Raw genomic sequence first — 20149 nt, forward strand, 5'->3', positions numbered from 1 at the left:
TCCCCCCAGGTGAGTATTTTGCCCACTTCAGGAGGCTCAATATATATCTAAAGAACGACTATAGACTAGTCTCCCACCTCCCTTTCCCCTTCCCACAATTTCCCATTTTAAAAATGCAGAAACCAAGACTTGGGTTGTTTGACTTACCTCTAGGTTACTCAGAAAAGCAGACAGCTTATTACTTCTTAAGGTAACTTTCTCGGGGTCTCAGAACAAAAAATGGTTCTTGATCCAAGGATCAGGTATCTGGGGTCCCTTACCTAAACCGCATCGCCGGGGTTTTTTTTGTAGCTAGCAGCCCGATGAACACGCGCGTTTCCAAGGATGAGCAGGGAGGCAGCGCCCTCTGCTGGGTCCTTCAGGTATCTGCGCTTTAGCGCCCGTTCTCAGTCTTGGCTGCAAACTAGAACCACTTGGTGAGCTTCAAAAAACCTCCAAAATTCAGTTCACATTGCAGGCTAGTCACATCGGAATCTTGGGGGTGTCACCCAAGTGTCAACATTTTTTAAAACTCCGCAGACAATTCCAATGTTCAGCCAAAGCTGAGGAATAATTACAGATGAATTCTCTAAGTGAAGAAAATGTAGTCTAGAATGGAAAAACTAATGGTGGAGAATAAAATTCCCCTGGATTAAACCTTGCCAGTTTTCTATTAAAGATCAGTCATGTGGGGCTTCCCCGGGGGGCTCAGTGGTAAAGAATCCGCCTGCCAACGCAGGAGACAGAGGTTCGATCTCCGATTCTGAAAGATCCCGCATGCCATGGAACAGCTAAGCCCGAGTACCACAACTGCTGAGCCTGTGCTCTAGAGCCGAGAGCCGCAACTACTGAAGTCCGAACACCTTAGCGCCTGTGCTTCCCACGAGGGAAGCCGCGGCAACAAGCCCGCGCACCTCAACCAGAGAGCAGCCCCCGCTTGCTGCAAGTAGAGGAAAGCCCTCACAGCAGCAAAGACGCAGCACTGCCAAAGATAGATAGATAAATGAAAAATCAGTCACGTGAGCCTTGACGCTGTTCTAAAAATACTGGAAACCTCAGGAGTTGGAGGTGAGGTAGGAGATAGATAGGCTCCAGGTTGGGAAATTCCGAATCAGCCAGCCTCCTCTTTGCATTTCCTGAGATAGGTGGGCTTCAGTAGAGGAATTTACAATCAGCTCCCTGTTTGCTCTTGGAAACGGAAGTAGCAACAAAAATAGGGTAAATAGCCAGTCCTTGTCTCTTGTAAACACCTCGAATAATCGTGGCAAGGATAAAGAGAGGCAAAAACTCTGAGTAAAGGATAAAGGAGATAGAACACATGGGCAGAAAGGTTCCTTGGAGTCAAAAGTCAGAGGATAATTCCAGGCCATAATGAGTCTTGCTCCTCCCAGAAGCCTTCACTTTGAGATCCGTCTTAGTAAGGTGTGCCTGCGCACCCCAGGGGAGGGTCCTGAGACAAAGTAACCAGAGTGTAGCGGGTGGTACAAAGCAAGATGATTGGCCTGAGGGAATACAAAGACCTAGAAAACTGTCCCCTTGTTTATAAAAGATTCAAACTTCAAAGGTGCGGCTGTCTCTCCGAGCTCGCCCAGGTGTCTTTCCACACGTACTTTTCTTTTCAATAAACTTTTTACTCTTCACCTTCTGTCTCCTTGCCTGAATTCATTCTTGAGTAGACAGGCAAGACTAGGGACCTTAGCCCTAACTGCTGGCTCCTGTGGTCCAGGGGTTAGGACTCCCAGTCTGGAAAACTAAAGGCCTTGCTTCCAGCTACCACTTGCTGCCGCTTACTGCTGCGCGCGTCTGAGATCAGGGGAAGATACAGAGGTACTGCAGACAGGTGCAAAGTCACTGTTGGGTCAAGAGTGCTAGTAGAGCAGGAGTGTGCTTGAATAGAGTGAGTAAGTTACTTACGTTGGCTCCCAGAGTTGTGCCAGCTCCACACCCTCTAACACATCGGATTTTAAACTTGAGGATGCGTCAGGAAGCTGTTAATCAGGTTGTTAAAACACAGACCGCCTGGGCCCCACCCACCCCTGAATTTCTAAGTCAGTGGGTCCAACCTGTTTCCAGGCGATGCCTAGGCTGCTGGTTGAGGACCACCCTTAGAGAACCACTGTGGCAAACAATGGCTGGATGGACACCCACCCTCCTGTCTGCACCGGGTGCAGCCACATGGGAATCCCCATAGCATCCCGGATAGTCCTCAAAACAGGCATGAGGGATTTCCCTGGTGGTCCAGTGATTAAGATTTCACCTTCCAGCGCAGGCAGGTGTGGATTCAATCCCTGGCCGGGGAACTGAGATCCCCAGCGTCTTGCAGCCAAAAAACCAAACCATAGAATGGAAGCAGTATTGTATCAAATTCAATAAAGACTCTAAAGATGGTCCACATTAAAAAAGGAAAAAAAGACTTAAAAATAGGCATGCAAGGAAGGCAGAATGTTGCTTCGAGAGTTTGGCTTGATGGTTTGTAAGGGCAAAACACAAGTCAAGTCATACCTCTCAAGTGCTGCTTGATTGACAAGGTAGAGGGAGAAAGGGCAGGACTTGGATCATGGGCTTTCCCGCATCAAGCCCGGCTCAAAGGGGTCTGTTATAGGGGAGCCCCACTCTTTGTGGAAGGAGGAGGTAGGTTCATTTAAGGAATGGGAGGGTGAGGGCCCTAAAGTTTGGAGTTCACAGACAAGATATGCCAGTATTGGGCCATCCGTGTTGTATACTTGTGGACTTCCAACTTTTTTGCTTGATAATGTTTTGTCATAACCCTTGGTAGTTATAAAAGATGTATTGGAAATATTGACTTTTTTTTTTAATGTGTCTGTATTCATTGGAAGGAGTGATGCTGAAACTGAAGCTCCAACACTTTGGCCACCTGATGTGAAGAGCCGACTCATGGGAAAAGACCCTGATGCTGGGAAAGATTAAATGCAAAAGGAGAAGAGGGAGGTAGAGGATGAGATGGTTGGATAGTATCACCGACTCAATGGATATGAGTTTGAGCAAACTCCAAGAGATAGTGGAAGACAGGGAAGCCTGGCCTGCCTCCACGGGGTCCCAAAGAGTCGGATGTGACTGAGAGACTGAACAACAGGGACTTCCCTGGAGGTCCAGTGGTTAAGACTTGGTCTTCCCTTGCAGGAGATTTGGGTCTGATCCCTGGCTGGGGAGCTAAAATCCCACATGCCTAGTGGCCAAAAAACCAGAACATAAACAACAGAAGCAATATTGGAACAAACTTAATAAGAATTTTCAAATGATCTATGTAAAAAAAAAATCTTTAAAACATTTTAAAGATTTGTTTCAAACTGCTATGCAGTTTGATACCAACATTAACCATTTTTTAAAATACATGAAAAAAGCTCTTACTAACAATGTTAAATTTTATCTGAGCCCTGTGCTCCTGGAAAACATCAATGGTGAAGAAATTTCCCCTATCCTTTTGTGTTCCAGAAAATAGTTACTGCAAAGAAATACGGTGCCCCATATGACTGAGGTAAGACTCCTGGATTGAGTCCTGGCACCCCACTCCAAATTCCTCTTCTTTGCCTCATTGGTGATTAACTCAACTGTTGGACCTATGGATCAATTGGAATAAAATGCTTATAACCAAACATTGGTTAAGCTTCTTTTCTTCCCTCAGGTCCCTTGAACTTTGGCTCACCCAGAGCCAGTTTATAATCCCTCTGTATCTCTCCAGAGAATAGGCTGGGCTCAGGGTAAAACAGAGAAGGCAATAACAACCCACTCCAGTACTCTTGCCTGGAAAATCCCATGGACGGAGAAGCCTGGTCACTAAGAGTCAGACACGACTGAGTGACTTCACTTTCACTTTTCACTTTTCACTTTCATGCATTGGAGAAGGAAATGGCAACCCACTCCAGTTCTTGCCTTGAGAATCCCAGGAACGGGGGAGCCTGGTGGGCTGCCGTCTATGGGGTCGCACAGAGTCATACACGACTGAAGCAACTTAGCAGTAGCAGCAGGGTAAAACAATCTCCAAATCTAATATCTACTGATATAAAAGGATCTGGTCACTCTTGCTTCCACAATGTATTCTTTCTGGCCCTGTTTTCTCCTCCCTATAAAAGGAAACTCTTTTTGCCTAACTCTTAAGAATTAGCAGAGCATTTTCTCTATTGCGATAAATCTCTCCTCCCAATCATCCACCCCACTAATCCTTTCAAACAGTTTCTCCTTACTTAATCTGGATTTGTTTTTTTATTTATGTGCAACATTCTTTGTTCTTCTTCAACTTATATTTCCATTCACCTTCTGCTATGGCGTTTTATCCTAGCATCATCTGTTTTCATGTTTGGTAATATTTTCTGGAGAACCTGATCACATTTTAATGCCACGAAACTGTACATCCATTTGAACTTGTTAACACTAGAAAAATGTCTTGTGACCCATAAAGTTTCCAAATGTGATTCTTTTTTTCTGTCTTGTGACCCATAGGGGTCTCAGTGTTATATTTTTTCCTTCCGGATTGAGATATTGTTGCAATTATTTGTATTGCAAATGAGCAAATGATAAATACACAGCATTTCATTGTCCGAGCAATAATCTTTACACATAAAAAGTAAATTTTCACTAGAAATGCCATTGGAAATGTGTCCCTTTAAGAGGTTGAACCAGTTATTTTTTCCATCAAATTTGTAAATCCAGGGATGAATATACTTTTTGCGAGAATGAGAAAGAGTTGGGCCTTCCATTTTGTTTTTATGGATGTAAGCACTAATAAACATTGTTCAGATAAAAGACAGAAGTGGAAGGAAGTTTTCCTGGCAATGACTCTCAATTCTTTTGATTCCTGATAATCATCCAGCCTCAAAACAATGTTTTTAATGACCTATTAGCTGACAACATGATTAAATCCTCCTTGGATCATAGCAAAAGCAAAGAATCGGAAACCAATAGACTGGTAGAAGGGTTTCTTGCCAGTCCTGGATCATAGCCCGTTGTTGTTGCTGTTCAGTTGCTGAGTTGTGTCCAGCTCTCTTGTGACCCCGTGTAGCCTACCAGACTCCTCTGTCTATAAGATTTCCCAGCAAGAATACTGAAGTGGGTTGCCATTTCTCTCTCCAGGGGATCTTCCTGATCCAGGTATAGAACTCATGTCTTCTGCTTGGCAGATGATTCCTTACTGCTGAGCCACCTGGGAAACCCAATTCATATTCAGGACTGGGAAACTCTTTTCTTTCCTAGGGCAATGTTGCAGAGCAAAGTTTAGACTGGGTGTGTGTCTGTGACTTTCCTTTGTAAAGTGGGAGACAGCTGGTTATACAAGGGGAGAGGGAAGCTGGACTTCAAAGACTCCAGTTCCATTCCCAGGTCTAGTCCCACAGGAGTCGAGGTTCTGGTAACTGACTCTCTTGAAACCCTTCCTGTCCCCAGAGTTGCCTCTGACAAAGTCGCCTTGTCTGAAAACAGCTGCTCTGCATTCCTTCCCTTCTCTGTCTGTCCTCTCAACGCTGCCTCCTAAGGAGCTCAGGAATCTGTCCCAAGCTCTTTATCCTCCCTACCTAGCACTCTGGTTGGTCTTCCCACATGGTGCAGTGGTAAAGAATCTGCCTGCCAAGGCAGGAACACAAGAGATGCAGGTTTGATCCCTGTGTCGGCAAGATCTCTGGAGAAGGAAATGGCAACCCACTCCAGTATTCTTGCCTGGGAAACCCTGTGGACAGAGGAGCTGGTGGGTTACCGTCTACAGGTTGCAAAGAGTCAAACACAGCTGAGCAGGCACACACACGTGCACCACTTTGGCCATTAGGATCTTATCCTGCCGTAGTGTCCACAGTCACCTGCTCCCACTCCTTTTTCTCCAGGCATGGCCCATTCCTCTCATACTGCAGCCAGAGTGAGCTCCCTCAAAGGTAGATCTGCTGGTGAACCAGCTCTGGCTGGAACTCTTTCCATCTCCTCCAAACCATCAGGAATCTGAGTAGGAATGCTTATCTCTCCAGCGGCCTTATCCTTTGTCCTGCTTCCCTTAAATCTGTATTCTGGTCAGAAATAGGCCCAGGTACCCCTGAACCTCTGGTTACCTTGCGATGGCACTGCTGCTTGCAAAATGGAGCTAGAAGGAATCTGACTTCATAGGTAAGGGTCTTGGTTTGGATTCGAGCTGTTTTTCCTTAATTTCTTTAAATGTCAGTCTCCTTAATTGTGAAACAGAGATAATATCTCAAAGAGTTCCTCAGACTAAACAGGTGTTTTGCCTGGCATATTGTTAATGCTCAATAATAAATGCAAGCTGTTTATTATTATTTTTATTAATTCACGTTGCAGTAAGTTAGCTGTTAACTTCTGTTACTGTGCCAAACTGTGAGCAACTAGAGTCTCCACCAACGAAGCTTATTCTATGTATCCCACTGCGGAGACCATGGCAGGAACGTATTACTTATGAATAAAGTACTGCAAAAGGACCAATGAAAAAAACTGCGCCGAAGAAGCAATCCTAATTTTAAAAAATCTTTCTTTAGTGCTTATCAGGTGTATTACTCTTTCACCCAGTCTCCTCAACACTGGAGGAGGTAGGGGCCACCTTTTTCAAATGTGGGTGTGTACACAGTAAGTCATTCTGCTTTTAGTGGCACGGAGCTCATAAGAGTCCACATCCTCACCCAGGGAGGGGGATGAATTGGAGCCTGGGGACCTAGGTGGGAGCGGACCCTGGCGAGAAAAAAGGCCACAGTCCCCTCCAGTCGGCTTTAAAATTTTCCGCGGGTGGGGCCCGCCTGGGCACAAACCACGCCCCTCTTGGAGTCCCCGCCCCTTATGCGCCCAGTGCCAACCGGCAGCCAGCCAGGCTTCCGACCAATCAGAAAAGGCCTTAGGCGGGAGCTGCCGTCCAGCTAGCCAATAGGCGGGCGGCCGCAGCGGGCTTGCCCGGGCGTGTAGCGGCTGCCGGCTGCCTGGACGCCACGTGCTGGCGTGAGGGGACTCGTGGGGCTCTCAGGTGATCTCGGGGACCCTGCCGGGGATCTCGGGGTGGGGCTGGCTGGCGCGACATGTCCAGGCCGCGGAGGGCCCCCGCGAGGTGTGTCCGCCCCCGACTTGTGGCCGGGGACTCCCGGCCGGGCCGGCTCTGCTCCCGGGGCCCCGGGAGGGCAGGCCCGGCCCGGGGCGCCTCTTGGCCCGCATCGCGCCCTGCTCTAGGGTCTCGGGTCTGAGTGGGTGGCGCTGGGCAGTGGGGCCGGGCCTGGTGGGCGTTGGCCGGGCAACCGCGACCCCTGAGTGACCAGTGCTTCAGTCCCTCCCTGGTGAGGCCGGGCCGCCCGCACGTCACTCCCCGGAAAGCCGGCGGCCAGGGGAGACTGAGCAGGATCTCCTCGGACTTTCTTGTCTCATTTTAACTTTTCAGCAGCACAGGGGATCTCATCGAGCCGGCTTTTCTCAAATTCCGGCGATTATTAGTGTCCTGTTGCGGGGGGCGGGGCCGCGCAGTCTGAAATAGATTCGAGGGCCCTTTTCCCCAAATGGCAGTTAAGAAGGTGTGGGGGTAGGCTTGGAAATCAGACTTTTTAGACAGACGTCTTAATTGTTTCTGATAATGAGCTGCTTTTTGGAGGTGGGTTGCCTGGAGAATCCCAGGGATGGGGGTGCCTGGTGGGCTGCCGTCTTGGGGTCGCACAGAGTCGGGAACGACTGAAGTGACTTAGCAGCAGCAGCAGCAGCAACCTAGTTCGACGCTGGGTTTAATAAACCCTAGTTTTAAGTTAGGTCAGCCATCCCCAACTTTTATTGGCACCAGGGACCGGTTTGGAAGACAAATTTTCCCATGGACTGGGAAGGCAGGGTGGATGGTTTCTGGATAATTCAAGTGCCTTATGGTTCTTTCTCATTTAATGGGGCTGCTGATCTGACAGGAGGTACCGGTCTGTGGCCCAGAGGTTGGGGACCCCTGAGTTAGGAGACAGTGTCTTGGTCCTGTTCATCTAGCTCTTTAGTGCCAGAGCAGGGTCTAGACTGCCCATCTTCCTGATAGCCCGCAAGTTGGTGGCCCTGAGGCCACTGGCAATTCTGACTTTGGAGTTCCTTTGCCCAAAGGCCTGTTGGCTGCTGATTCAGATGTTGGTTCTGGGCGGGAGAGAGATTTGTTTGCTTCACTGAAACATTTGTTGTTTGAGCGAAGCTTCTGCCTAGCTTCACTGAGCTCCGTGTGGCAGCCCAAGATGAGGACTGTGTGCCCTTGATGATTAACTGTTGGTTCTGATGTGTCAGCTAAGTCAGGACATGTAGAAGAGGACTGCTTTCATTTCTTGGAACAAAGAGCCCCGAGACCGTTTTTTCCCCCTCCTCCATGCGACTCTGCGACCCCATGGACCTCCAGGCTCCTCTGTCCATGGGATTTCCCAGGCAAGGATACTGGAATGAGTTGCCGTTTCCTTCTCCAGGAGACCTTCCTGACCCAGGGATCCTGCATCTCCTGCATTGGCAGGTGAATTCTTTACCACCATGCCACCAATTTCTGGCCTCTTTGAAACTTTGTCAACAGGTTTAGGGAGGCCATCGACCCTAGTCCAGGCCTCCTGACCTTGCAGGGTCCTTGGCCATCTCAGAGAAGGACAAGGTCCCTCCTCCCCTACAGAAGGCAGTTATTAGCGGCTCTCTGTCTTCTTAGACCTCATTCTCCCCATTACTGGGCCAAGGCAAGTTGAGGTTCTGTATCTGTCAGCCTCAGTAGGTGACTTGTGAATATGAAGAAGGTGGTTATAGTTGAGAGCCCTTTAAAAAGGAGAAGGCTTCTTGGGGGAAGGGATCAGGAAGCAGAGGGAGGATGTCATGGAGACTCCCGTCTGGCCCAGGCATCACCGAATGGTAGGTAGTTCATCTCTCCTCCCATTTCTCTTAATCTCTGCTGCCCTTGTGCAGAGTCCTATGTTCTTTCTCCAGGCCTCTTCCTTTAAGGCAATTGTGATCCTGTCCCCCTCTCCCTAAAACTCTGGAGATTGATGGTTCCCACCTACCTTTGGATGAAGCCCCAACTTTGACTTTTCTCCAGGCGCAGTTCTCCCTTACTGTCCCCGTCTCCTCGCCCCTACCTCCTTTCTTTCCAGTTGCTGCATCCAAATCCTTGCTTTCCCACCATGAATGTGTCCTGCCTCTTGGACTTTGTGTCCATGTTTTTTCCTGTCTGCATGCCCTTCCCTTCCTGGGCTGACTGGTAGACCTTTCTGAAACCCTTCAAAGTATCTCCTCCACTGCCAGGCCTTCTCTAACTTAGCGCTTCTGCTTTTTAAATACCTGGCCTGATGACAGTCATGGGTCCTTCCATATATTTAGGTGTGTGTGTGGGTATATGCAGGGAGTTTATAATATATACATATAATAAATGTAAATATGTAGCGTAATGGGGATTTGGCCACAATACAAATATATACTAACCAGTCGAAAGCCTAGGATATGACACTGTACTGACTCCACAGAAAATCCCTTTGATACTATGAAGAATAGTTGATTCAGGAGTTAAGAATGAGCAGCTCAATTTTAATCAGATGTACTAGGAAACAGCATTTTCATGAATACAGTTGCAACTAAAATTGGTCACCTATAAAGATTTTAAAGGCTACATCAAAGTATACAGTCTAGATGAAAGACGGATTAATGAACCAGGAGACTGAAATAATGGGGTGGGGGAGGGAAGGATTGGGAGTTTGGGATTAGCAAATGCAAATTATTACAAATAGGATGGATAAACAAGTATAGATAGCGCTGCTGCTGCTGCTCAGATGCTCAGTCATGTCCAACTCTTTGTGACCCCATGGACTACAGCACGCCAGGTTCCTCTGTCCATGGGATTTTCATGGCAATAATACTGGAGTGGTTGCCATGCCCCCCTCCAGGGGATCTTCACGACCAAGGGATAGAACCCTCGCCTCCTGCATTGCAGGTGGATTTTTTAAAATCACTGACCCACTGGGGAAGCCCCCTGTATAGCGCAGGGAACTATATTCAATATCCTGTGATAAATCATAATGGAAAAGCACATGAAAAGGAATATTTGTGTGTGTAACTGATCACTTTGTTATACAGCTGAAGTTAATAGCAACATTGTAAATCAGTTATACTCCAGTAACTGTTAAAATAATAATAATTTTTAAAAATACACATGGATTTTACCATTTCCTATTCACAAGGGAAGGGTGGGTTTACATGCAAAGAACCTGAATTGGTTAGGTACTTATTCTGAGCTGAGTTAGTCCCTGCTCTGACTACTTCAAAGCGCTGGTTTTGTGGTCTATTCAAAATCTACCGGCTGACTTACGACTTAGCACAGCAAATGAGATGAGGCTTCCCAAGCTGCATCCTTGACGATTGGGAAGATGCCAGTCTTTGCGTGGGGTTTGTAAACCCACAGGAGCAAACAGCTGTTTCCTGTGACCGTGGTGTTTGACAGCATCTCCTGTCAACCCAGCATTCAGGCATGGAAAGCGTGGAGGAGGTACCACGGAAGTCTACAGCACTGTACATCAGGGCTTTTTTCTGTTTCTCCTTTTTAGATTTGAGCTGGTTTACCAGCACACACCTATGCCTGTAGGCCTCCATGATTACACTACAAGTCCAACTATATTAAATGTTTGTAGGCAGTGTTATGACGAGTCAATTAGAAAGTCAGTTGATAGATATGTCATTTTGGTTAACACATATCAAAAATACAACTGTTGTGGGCTTCCTGTGAGATAGTTTCTCTAGGTTCTACTGTGGGTAGGAAAGGTTCTACTTTTACACTGCATAAAGCTTTTGTTTGTTTATCCAAAATGGGATTTCGTATATATGTAACATCTCTGTAATCTTTATTTTCTCATTTTGTTTATTTGCTCTTAAACCTCTCTAAAAGTTTTTCATAATTTTTAGTTTAAGCTAACAATGTTGGAGGTAGGCTATGGCGTGGAATTTGAAAGCCTGGGTTCTGGGTTCACATCAGCCTTTGTCTGTTTATTAATTGGATGAATTACTAAGCCTTCATGCCTCACCTTTTGCACCTACAACACAGGGATAATAATACCTTTCTGAGTTGTGGGAAAGATTGAGTGATTCCATGTAAAGTACTTAAGACAGTGATTTTGCAGGTGATGTTGACCCTATGAGTGCAGTTATCATTAAAGCAGGTCCTTGGCTTTGTCTGGGATCCTGAGACACTGTACAGCAGTTGCGCACTGGCTGGAGGGAGCGGGTGGGGGGGCAGGGCTGGCCGGGCCTGTTCCTCACCCTGCCCCTCTGCCCTGTTTCTCTCCCAGGCTGCTACCCTGTTGGCAGATCACCTCCCAGGCCTCCCTGGCCCTGAGTGGTGCACAGATGGGGATGGTACCCCAGGAAGCTCCTGAGTCAGTGCAGTGCCTGAGCCCTTCCCTGGCTAGCCGGAATGCCAAGGATGTGCTTCGGAGGAAGCACAAGAGGAAGAGCCGACAGCACCAGCGCTTCATGGCCCGGAAGGCCTTGCTGCAGGAGCAGGGGCTGCTGAACCCACTCCGGGAGCCAGGACCCTCCCCTCTGCCTATGCTGCTTGGGGCCCCACCAGGCACAGAAGTGGCCGGCAGTGCCAGGCAGCGTCCGCGGGCTGAATCTGAAGGTGCTGGGTGCAACAGAAAGCCAGCCCCCAGGGACTCTGCCGGCCCCTTGCCCAGCAAGTGCGTGGCCATTGACTGCGAGATGGTGGGCACAGGACCCCGAGGGCGGGTGAGCGAGCTGGCCCGGTGCTCTGTGGTGAGTTACTACGGCGAGGTCCTCTACGACAAGTACGTCCGGCCTGAGATGCCCATCGTGGACTACCGCACGCGCTGGAGCGGCATCACCCGGCAGCACATGCGCAAAGCCATCCCCTTCCAGGTGGCCCAGAAAGAGGTGAGGGCAGGGCGGGGGCTGAGCCCGGGTCTGAGCTAACACGTAGCCACTGGAAGCAGAGAGACCTTGGGAACCTTACTAAGCTTCTTCAAACAGTGGGTTTCCTCTCCATAGGAAAGGGTGAGTAGAAATCCTGCCTTACCTGCATGGAGTGATTGCTGGCTGTCCCACGTGGTGGTGTGTGTGGAAAGGCTGTGCCTTTCCCACAAGATGGGAAGCAGCTTGCACTCCGCATTTTCTTCTGTTATAAAAGTACTACGTGTCTGCTTAAAATGTGTAAGGCCCTTAGTGCTGTCACCTCCAGGTGTTAATATTTTGGTATTTTTTTATGTTAGTTTTTCATTGCTTTGTTGTTGTTCAGTCACTAAGTCATATTCCCACTCTTTGTGGCCCCATGGACTGCAGCATGCCAGATTTCCCTGTCCTTCACCACCTCCTAGAGCTTGCTCAAACTCATGTCCATTGAGTCGGTGGCACCATCCAGCCATCTCATCCTCTGTCATCCCCTTCTCCTGCCTTCCATCTTTCCCAGCATCAGGATCTTTTCTAATGAGTCAGCTCTTCCTATCAGGTGGTCAAAGTATTGGAGCTTCAGCTTCAGCATCAGTCTTTCCAATGAATGTTAAGGGTTGATTTCCTTTAGGATTGACTGGTTTGATCTCCTTGCTGTCCAAGGGACTCATTGCTTTGAGGAAAATTAATCTGTGGTTGGGGCCACACTAACATGCCAGGAACTCCCAAACACCCTTGAGCATAGGAAATGTACCTAAATCCTTATTAACAATCTTGGATTCTTGTCCCAGATTCTCTCCCTAGAGATTCTAATCCTGCAAGTCTCTAGGTCTTGGGAGGGAACTGATGTGTGTTTCTAAAAACCATCATGCTGTACAAACCTGCGTGATAAATACCCTAGAGCTGATGGGGAAGATGGGGTTAGAGACACAACACTTAAACTTTATCAATGACCCCCCAGATAAAACAGGAGGTCCCAATTATGGAAACAGTGGAAGCACAGTTTTGCACAGGTTCAGTGGTTAAGGAAAGTATAAATTTACTGATATGGTGCTTTGTGAGCAAACTCCGGAAGATAGTGAAGGACAGGGGATCCTAATGTGCTGCAGTCCCTGGGGTCGCCAAGAGTCGGACCTGACTTGGCGACTGAACTGAACTTGCCTTGATAAGACCTGGAGCGCTCAGGGAAGTAGCTGTCGAGAGGATGGTGGCTTGTGCTGTGGTGGAGCGGTTAAGGGTGTTACTTGAAGTTAGGGTGTGGGAAGCATGCAGGTGAGCTAAGCTGGCTGGTAGACTTCTGAGATTCCCCCGTGGCTCTGCTAACCTGGGTATGCTTTCTGCATTCACTCAGTGTTTATCAAGGGCAACATCTGCATTATTCTCAAGTCACATCAACCAGGTTGGACCATTCTGCATTTTTAAACCAAGCATTATAGCAAAGCTATACTTAACATTTCTGGTTTATTCTTGGGATGAGGTACATTTAGGGAATATTGATACAAGTCATCTTGTGTCTTCCTTTTTCACAGCAGATACAGTGTAAGCATTTCTTTTAAAAGGATGTTTCAAGTGAGCTGATTAGGAATAGAGGCAGCAGGAAGGCAGACGGGTGGTGACCCCCAGCTCCTAGGGGTGTCTCTTGGCCTGCCAAGAGCAGGCCCGTGCTGGATTGGCCCACGCTCTGGGCCAGTATGAATGGGGTCTGCTGAGTCCTTTCCCACCATGTGGCTTGTGTGTATGTGTGTGGGGTGGTGGCCCATCCCTACCACTGAAGTCTAAATGTGCCTATCCATATCCTATGAAAGCTGAGTTTAGTGATAAACCGTGTGTTGCCAGCAGAGGTGGCTGTGGGAGGCTGGCAGCAGGTGATAAGGAGATGCAAGCCCAGGGAAGAGGGTTCAAGGGGTTTGCAGGCCCGTAGGCCTGGATTTGGCTTCCCTTGGAAGGCAAGAAAGAGAGGCTCACCCTGTGCAGATGGTCTGAGCTGAGCCAGAGAGAGGTTCCGAGGGTGAGAGGCGGGAGTCCTGGATGGCAGAGGGGCAAAGGGACAGAATCCAGAAGACAAGGACTGCTGCGTTGGTGCTGAAAGAGCTGTCCTTGGTCGCCTGTCTCCAGTGCCTGGCACAGTTCTGTGACTTCACCTGGCACGTCTCCCCGGACTCCCTCCTGTGAGCTGAGCTGTCACTGGGCACCGCTAGTCTAGGCACACATGTCCCTGCATTTTACAATGAGCTTACATTGAGGGGCAGCTTGAACAGGCCATGTGGAGCTGAACGTGTACTTAGACAACATGGTTAATCCCCCAAAGGAGAGAACAGCAGGGGTCCTGGTGGCAGCCGGGGCAGCCTCCCGATGTTTAAAGCTGAGACCTGCTGTGAGAGGAGCTGGTGGAAGTTGGGGGCGGAAGTGGGCGGGAGGGGGTTGGGGGTGGCTAAGTCTTCCAGGCTGAGAAGAGGCTGGGCCAGGAGGAAATATGCTTGTCTGGGATAACCTGCCCAGCTAAGAGCTCCTTAGTGCTCACAGCCACCCCACCAATGCGGCTGCCAGCTTTCCCGTTTTGCAGGTGTGGGGGAAGCTTAAACAGGCCCCTGGTGATAGTGAGTAGTGAGTCAAGGGTCTGCATTCAAACTTTGAGCAGCCTGATTAACTGTGGGGCTCATGGTCACCCCTGTCTACACTGCCTCCCCCTACAGGGTTCCCTGGACCACTGCTCAGGGTGTCAGGATGTGGCCCTTCCTGACTCCTCCTCTGTTCACAGATCCTCAAGCTCCTGAAGGGCAAGGTGGTGGTGGGCCACGCCCTGCACAACGATTTCCAGGCCCTCAAGTACATCCACCCTCGGGGCCAGACCCGGGATACCACTTCCGTCCCCAGCCTCCTCAGCCAGCCAGGGCTCCACGTCCGGAATCGTGTCTCTCTGAAGGACCTGGCCCTGCAGCTGCTGCACAAGAAGATCCAGGTGCGTGGGGCTGGAGGGGAGCGGGAGGGGGGAGCCAGGGGCCATGGGCAGGCAGTGCGGGGCCTGCCACTTCCCCAGCCTGGTCCAGGGACTCCCGGGTGTACACATAACCCTGGGTGTTTTCTCTCCACCCTCCTCCTCTCCAGTAGGCTGTGACCGGCAGCCACCTGCTCCCAGGCTGCTCTCTTTAGATCCATCTCCCACCCAGTCCTGCTTCTGTCCTCTCGTTCACGTGTAGAATTCCACCTCTTACACCCAGGAGCGGTCAGGGGTACCTGGTCACTCTTGGTCCTCCTTTGTTTCACATTCATTATCCCATCTGCTCCGCGAGCCTTTGAATTGGGTGCAATGTATTTATTTTCTCCCTGGGACTGCGTCGAGGAGATCTTCGCTGCTGCCTGTGGGCCTGCTCCAGTTGCGACGAGTGGAGGCTGCTCTCTGGTCGCTGTGCCCGGGCTTCTCAAGGCAGTGACTTCTCTTGTTGCAGGGCGTGGGCGAAGCCTGCGGCCTGTGGGATCTTCCCGGACTAGGGAATGAACCCACGTCTCCTGCATTGGCAGGCAGATTCTTTACCACTGAGCCATCCGGGAAGCCCAGAATCAGGGAGTTTTAAACCAGTTTTTAGATTTAAGGAAAAAGGCGAAACAGATGGCTTGTGATACCGCTGGCATTCCAGCGATCTTCTGTGTGACTGGGACCCATGTCCTTCTCACTGAACGAGGCTGTGCACCTGGGTTCTGAGAGTACACGTCCCTGGGCCTGGACCCAGAGCCCGGGGCGGCTGACTGCCCCCCAGGACCGCGGGCAGTGACACGTGGGCTCTCGTCCGCAGGTGGGCCAGCACGGGCACTCATCCGTAGAAGACGCCGTGACCGCCATGGAGCTCTACCGGCTGGTGGAGGTGCAGTGGGAGCAGCAGGCGGCCAGCAGCCTCCGGGCGCCCCCTGAGGACAGAGAGCCCGACAGCAGCACGGACGTGGAGCAGTACATGCAGGACCAGTACTGGCCGGAGGACCCGGCCCAGGGCACCCCCGGAGACGCAGGGGAGGCGCCGCGCCGGAGGGAGTGAGGGCGGAGAAGCTCCCCTGGGGAGTGGGGACCGGGAGAGCGCCTGGGGCAGGACGCTTGGCTGCCCCCGCGGTCTGAAGAGTCGGGACCACCTGCCCACAGCATAGCCCTCCGCTCTCCGGGGCTGTCAGCCCTTCCTCCCCAACTCCTGTGGTTTTGCTAATGGCACTTTATAGACGCCCGTGAAAATGGCAGGTGGGCTAGAACCCAGCAGAAGTAGGGAATGCTCCGACAGATGGCATCAGGCCGCCCCCACCCTCATGCTGTGCTCTCTAAAGGGATCAGGTCTCCCTCCTTGGGTGCGGTGGGTGGGGGTGTCAATATTCCAGAGTTCCCTTATATCCACCCAGTGACCTGGGGCAAAGTGTTCTTCCTGTTGTCACCAGCTACCTCTTCCTCCAGAGTCACTTTCTAGAAAATAAACATGCCCTGAGGCTATACAGTTAAGGACGGTAAAGCAATGTCTGCAGTGCAGGAGACCCGGGTTTGATCCCTGGTTTGGGAAGATCCCCTGGAGAAAGAAATGGCAGCCCACTCCAGTATCCTTGCCTGGAAAATCCCATGGACGGCGGAGCCTGGTAGGCTCCACCGTCCATGGGGTCACAAAGAGTCGGACACAACTGAGCGACTTCACTTTCTAGGCCATTTTGTCCCTTTCTGAACTGGAACTCTGGCAGCAATGGAACAACAGAGACCTCAGATCACGGGGAGCTGGGTCCTCACCTGCTTGCGGGCAGGAGTCACCAGGTGCTCTTCTGGGAGGAGGGAAGGCAGATAAGCTCTGGGTGGAGGCTGGCATGTGTATCTTGACCCAAGGCAGGCATTCCTCCTGCCCACCCAGCACTAGATCCTGAAGCAGAAGTCTGAGAAACAGTAGAGCGGTTTAAACTCTGGGACCCCTCAGCAGAATTGCCCACTGGGGTCTTTCTTTATTGAGAGCAAGACCACAGGTCTCCAGGGGTGCAGAGGGCAGGTCTGCCAGGGTTAGACTGGGCATTGACCGCTGTGTAGTGCCTGCACTTGGGTGGGTGCCCCCAGCCACTTGTGGTTGGGTGAGTGGGTGGGTTTTCTCTAAATTACTAAAAACATTCTCTGTCAGGATTCATCCCCCACCCCTCTGTCCTTTTTCCCTAAGGACCAGTTTTGTGGTATTGGGGTACCTGAGAGCTCAAGTCACACAGAAACTCTGAGCCCCATCTTAGCTCACCACTTAATAGCTTTGAGACCTAGGCAAGTGTGTGACTTCTCCTAAGTCTGATTCCTCATCTGTAAAATGGGAATAAGGGTACCACCTACCTCACAGGGTTGTTAGGCTCTGTGACCTGTGTTTTCTTTTCTTTTCTTTTTTTTTTTTTGAGCTGTGTTTTCTTTAAGGATTAGTGTTAGGTTCTTCCAAGTAACACCTGAACACACCCTAGGGCCATTTGAGGGCTTTGGCCCCAAATATTTCCAGCCTTATCAGTAAACAAAGGAAGTCACAGTCACCAGCAATTGCAGATTGCAGCCCTTAAACAGTGAACTGGTGAACCCTGAGGAAACTTGGCTGAAAAGAATACCTGTCATCTAGCAGTCATCGGACTAGCCACTCCCTGCAGCAGAGCCCTGAGAACACTCAGGATGTGAAGCTCAGGATACCGGCCCCAGAGAGCTGAGGCGCAAATCAAAGGAGTGATTTCAGCTTGAACCCAGACTCTCGCATCTTCCCATGCATAGAAAAGCACTAAACTCCTTAACCCGAGATTTCTGGTTTTAAGTAGCATCGTATTTTGATGTTTGGACCACTTGCCCTATGTTTCAAAACTCCTATATAGCCTGACTCCACTCCTCGCCTGCTCGGATCAGAGCTCTGAAATGCTGCCTCCTGGGCTGCAGTCCTCATTTTGCACCCAAATAAAACTTAACTCACATCTCTCACGCTGTGCATTTTTTGCCCAGACAGGACTTGTTCTTGTGGCTATTCCAGTAGGTGGGGCACAGGCCGCTGAGCACAGCTCACTCTCCCCTGTGCTGCTGCATCAATCTGAGCAAAGCAGCAGGGCCCGGGAGTGAGAGACACTCCCGAAAACAGCAGCAAACGCAGGGCTGCAGACTGTTCTGGGCGCTGGCTGAGTCACTGACCAGCTGCTGATCCGCTTCCAAGGGTTTGTTCTAGGCTCCTGAAAAGCCTAGGGGACGCCACACTCACAGCTGAGCAGTTGCTTAAGGGCTTTGGGCTTTGGGCTGAGGGATGGAGCTGTTCGCATGTGGAGATGTACTGGGTTTAAAATCAGCTTTGTAAAACCGTTCTGGAATAAAACTCAACTGGAAAAATGGGTGAAATGGCCTTTTGAATCCTCCAGCCGAGGTGGGAGGGGGCTTGGTGGAGGGGTTGTGGGACCCCAGGGCACCGAGTCTTGCTGGGTGCTTTGGCCTTTGAGGTGGGTGGCTTTCAAGATGGTGCTTTGGAATGTGGCAGGAAAATATTAGAGCTACAGAATTTATGTAGTTTATTTTTTTTATGTAACTGCCCTATCATTTATAGAGCATAAGTTTATTAAACTTGTTTCTCTTTGAAGCTATGCACTCACTTTTTATCTTAAATTCTTTTTTTTTTAGTTTTAAATATAAAACAGCTTAAAATTTACCATCTTAACCATTTTTAAGTGTAGTTAATAGTGTTAATACCCACATTGTTATGCAACTCGTCTCCAGAACTGATATTATCTTACAAAACAGACGCTATGCTCATTAACAATAACCCCTCAGCTCCTGGCAACTACCATTCCACGTTGTCTTCGTGTGTTTGATTAGATACCTCATATAAGTGAAATCTGACTCAATGCACATGAGTTTGGACAAACTCCAGGAGACGGTGAAGCACAGGGAAATCTGGTGTGCTGCAGTCCATGGGGTTGCAGGGTCAGAACATGACTGAGCGATGATAAGTGGAATCCTACAGTATTAGCCGTTTTGTGTCTGGCTTACTTCACTTAAAATGTCCCCAGAGTTCATCTCTGAGGTTGTAGGATGTGTCAGAATTTCCTTCCATTTTAAGGCTGAGTAACATTCATTTGGATGTACATGCCGTCATTTGTTTAGCCGTCCATCCATGGCCAGGCATTGTTATTGTTAATAATGCTTCTGTATCTCTCCAGGACTCTGCTTTCGGTCCTTCTGGATATACACCCAGAAGAATGGGATTGCTGGCTCATGGTAGTTCTGCGCTTAATCTTTTAAGGGGTCTTGCATTGTTCTACACAGTGACTGCACGTTTTACCTTCCCAGTGGCTACGCGAGTGTCCCAGTTTCTCCACATCCTCACCAGTATGTTATTGTGATCTTTTTGGTAATAACCATTTTGACAGGCGTCAGGTGGTTAACCGTGGTTTCGATTTGCACTCCCCTGATTGAATGTTTAATTTTTCACATGTTTATTGGTATATAGTTTATTTTTAATTCATTCTTTTTGTGTCTGTGTATTTAAAAATGTATTCATTCCACTAGTACAGTTTGATATGTTTTAAGTTGAACCACATGGAATTGCCATATCTGACTGTTTGAGGTGGTTCCATCTATGGTACGTAATTTTGGAATTCACATACATATTTTAGGGGTTTGTGAGAGCTGGATTTCAAAGGGCAGGTTGCCTGTAGGGAGAGGGATGTGACCTACCAATGGGCCAACTGTGGCAGGGTATGTGTCAGCTAAGGTTGAGAGTTGTGCCAGGAGTGACTCACTTTCCTGCTGTCGCCTGACCCGAAGAGATCTGGGGACTTGGTCTGGCTGATGAGTGACACTAGATAAACCTGGGCAGCATCACCACTAGGAACCCTGCAGCCCATCCCCTGGCTGGAGTCAGGCATTCCTCCCCTAGGCTCTTAGCAGTTCCTGTGGTCCAACCTTAGCACACAGTTGCCATTCAGTCGCTCAGTCGTGTCCGACTCTGCGACCCCATGGACTGCAGCACGCCAGGCTTCCCTGTCCATCAGCACTCAGAGGTTGCTCAGATTCATGTCCACTGAGTTGGTGATGCTATCCAACCAGCTCATCCTCTGCCGCCCTCTTCTTTTGCCTTGAGTCTTTCCCAGCATCAGGATCTTTTCCAATGAGTTGTCTCTTTGCATCAGGTGGTCAAAGTATTGGGGCTTTAGCATCAGTCCTTCCAATGAATATTCAGGGTTGATTTCTTTTAGGATTGACTGGTTTGATCTCCTTGCTATCCAAGGGACTTTCAGGAGTCTTCTCCAGCACCACAATTCAAAAGTGTCTACTCTTCAGGGCTCAGCCTTCTTTAGGGAGTTACTT

General features: G+C 49.5%; 1 protein-coding gene across 2 annotated transcripts; it reads left to right on the top strand.

Moving 5' to 3' along the window:
• AEN (apoptosis enhancing nuclease) lies at positions 6860-18179 on the top strand. Of its 2 annotated transcripts, none has more exons than XM_018066517.1 (4): positions 6860-6940; positions 11223-11826; positions 14597-14797; positions 15630-18179. In XM_018066517.1, exons 2-4 carry the CDS (start codon positions 11281-11283, stop codon positions 15864-15866), a joined length of 984 nt encoding a protein of 327 aa, XP_017922006.1. In that variant the 5' UTR covers positions 6860-6940; positions 11223-11280; the 3' UTR covers positions 15867-18179. The 2 variants fall into 2 exon arrangements, with proteins under 2 accessions (XP_017922006.1, XP_017922005.1); XM_018066516.1 differs by lacking the exon at positions 6860-6940 and adding an exon at positions 8476-8802.

This window comes from Capra hircus, chromosome 21, assembly GCF_001704415.2.
Source record: "Capra hircus breed San Clemente chromosome 21, ASM170441v1, whole genome shotgun sequence".
NCBI classification, from domain to species: Eukaryota; Metazoa; Chordata; class Mammalia; order Artiodactyla; family Bovidae; genus Capra; species Capra hircus.

Bases quoted from the DNA above. Each gene is read 5' to 3' on its own strand.
- AEN (XM_018066516.1), top strand. From the start codon at position 8,762: ATGTCATGGAGACTCCCGTCTGGCCCAGGCATCACCGAATG. The intron at 11,827-14,596 runs GTGAGGGCAGGG...CTCTGTTCACAG, and splicing joins TCCAGGTGGCCCAGAAAGAG to ATCCTCAAGCTCCTGAAGGG. The intron at 14,798-15,629 runs GTGCGTGGGGCT...TCTCGTCCGCAG, and splicing joins TGCTGCACAAGAAGATCCAG to GTGGGCCAGCACGGGCACTC.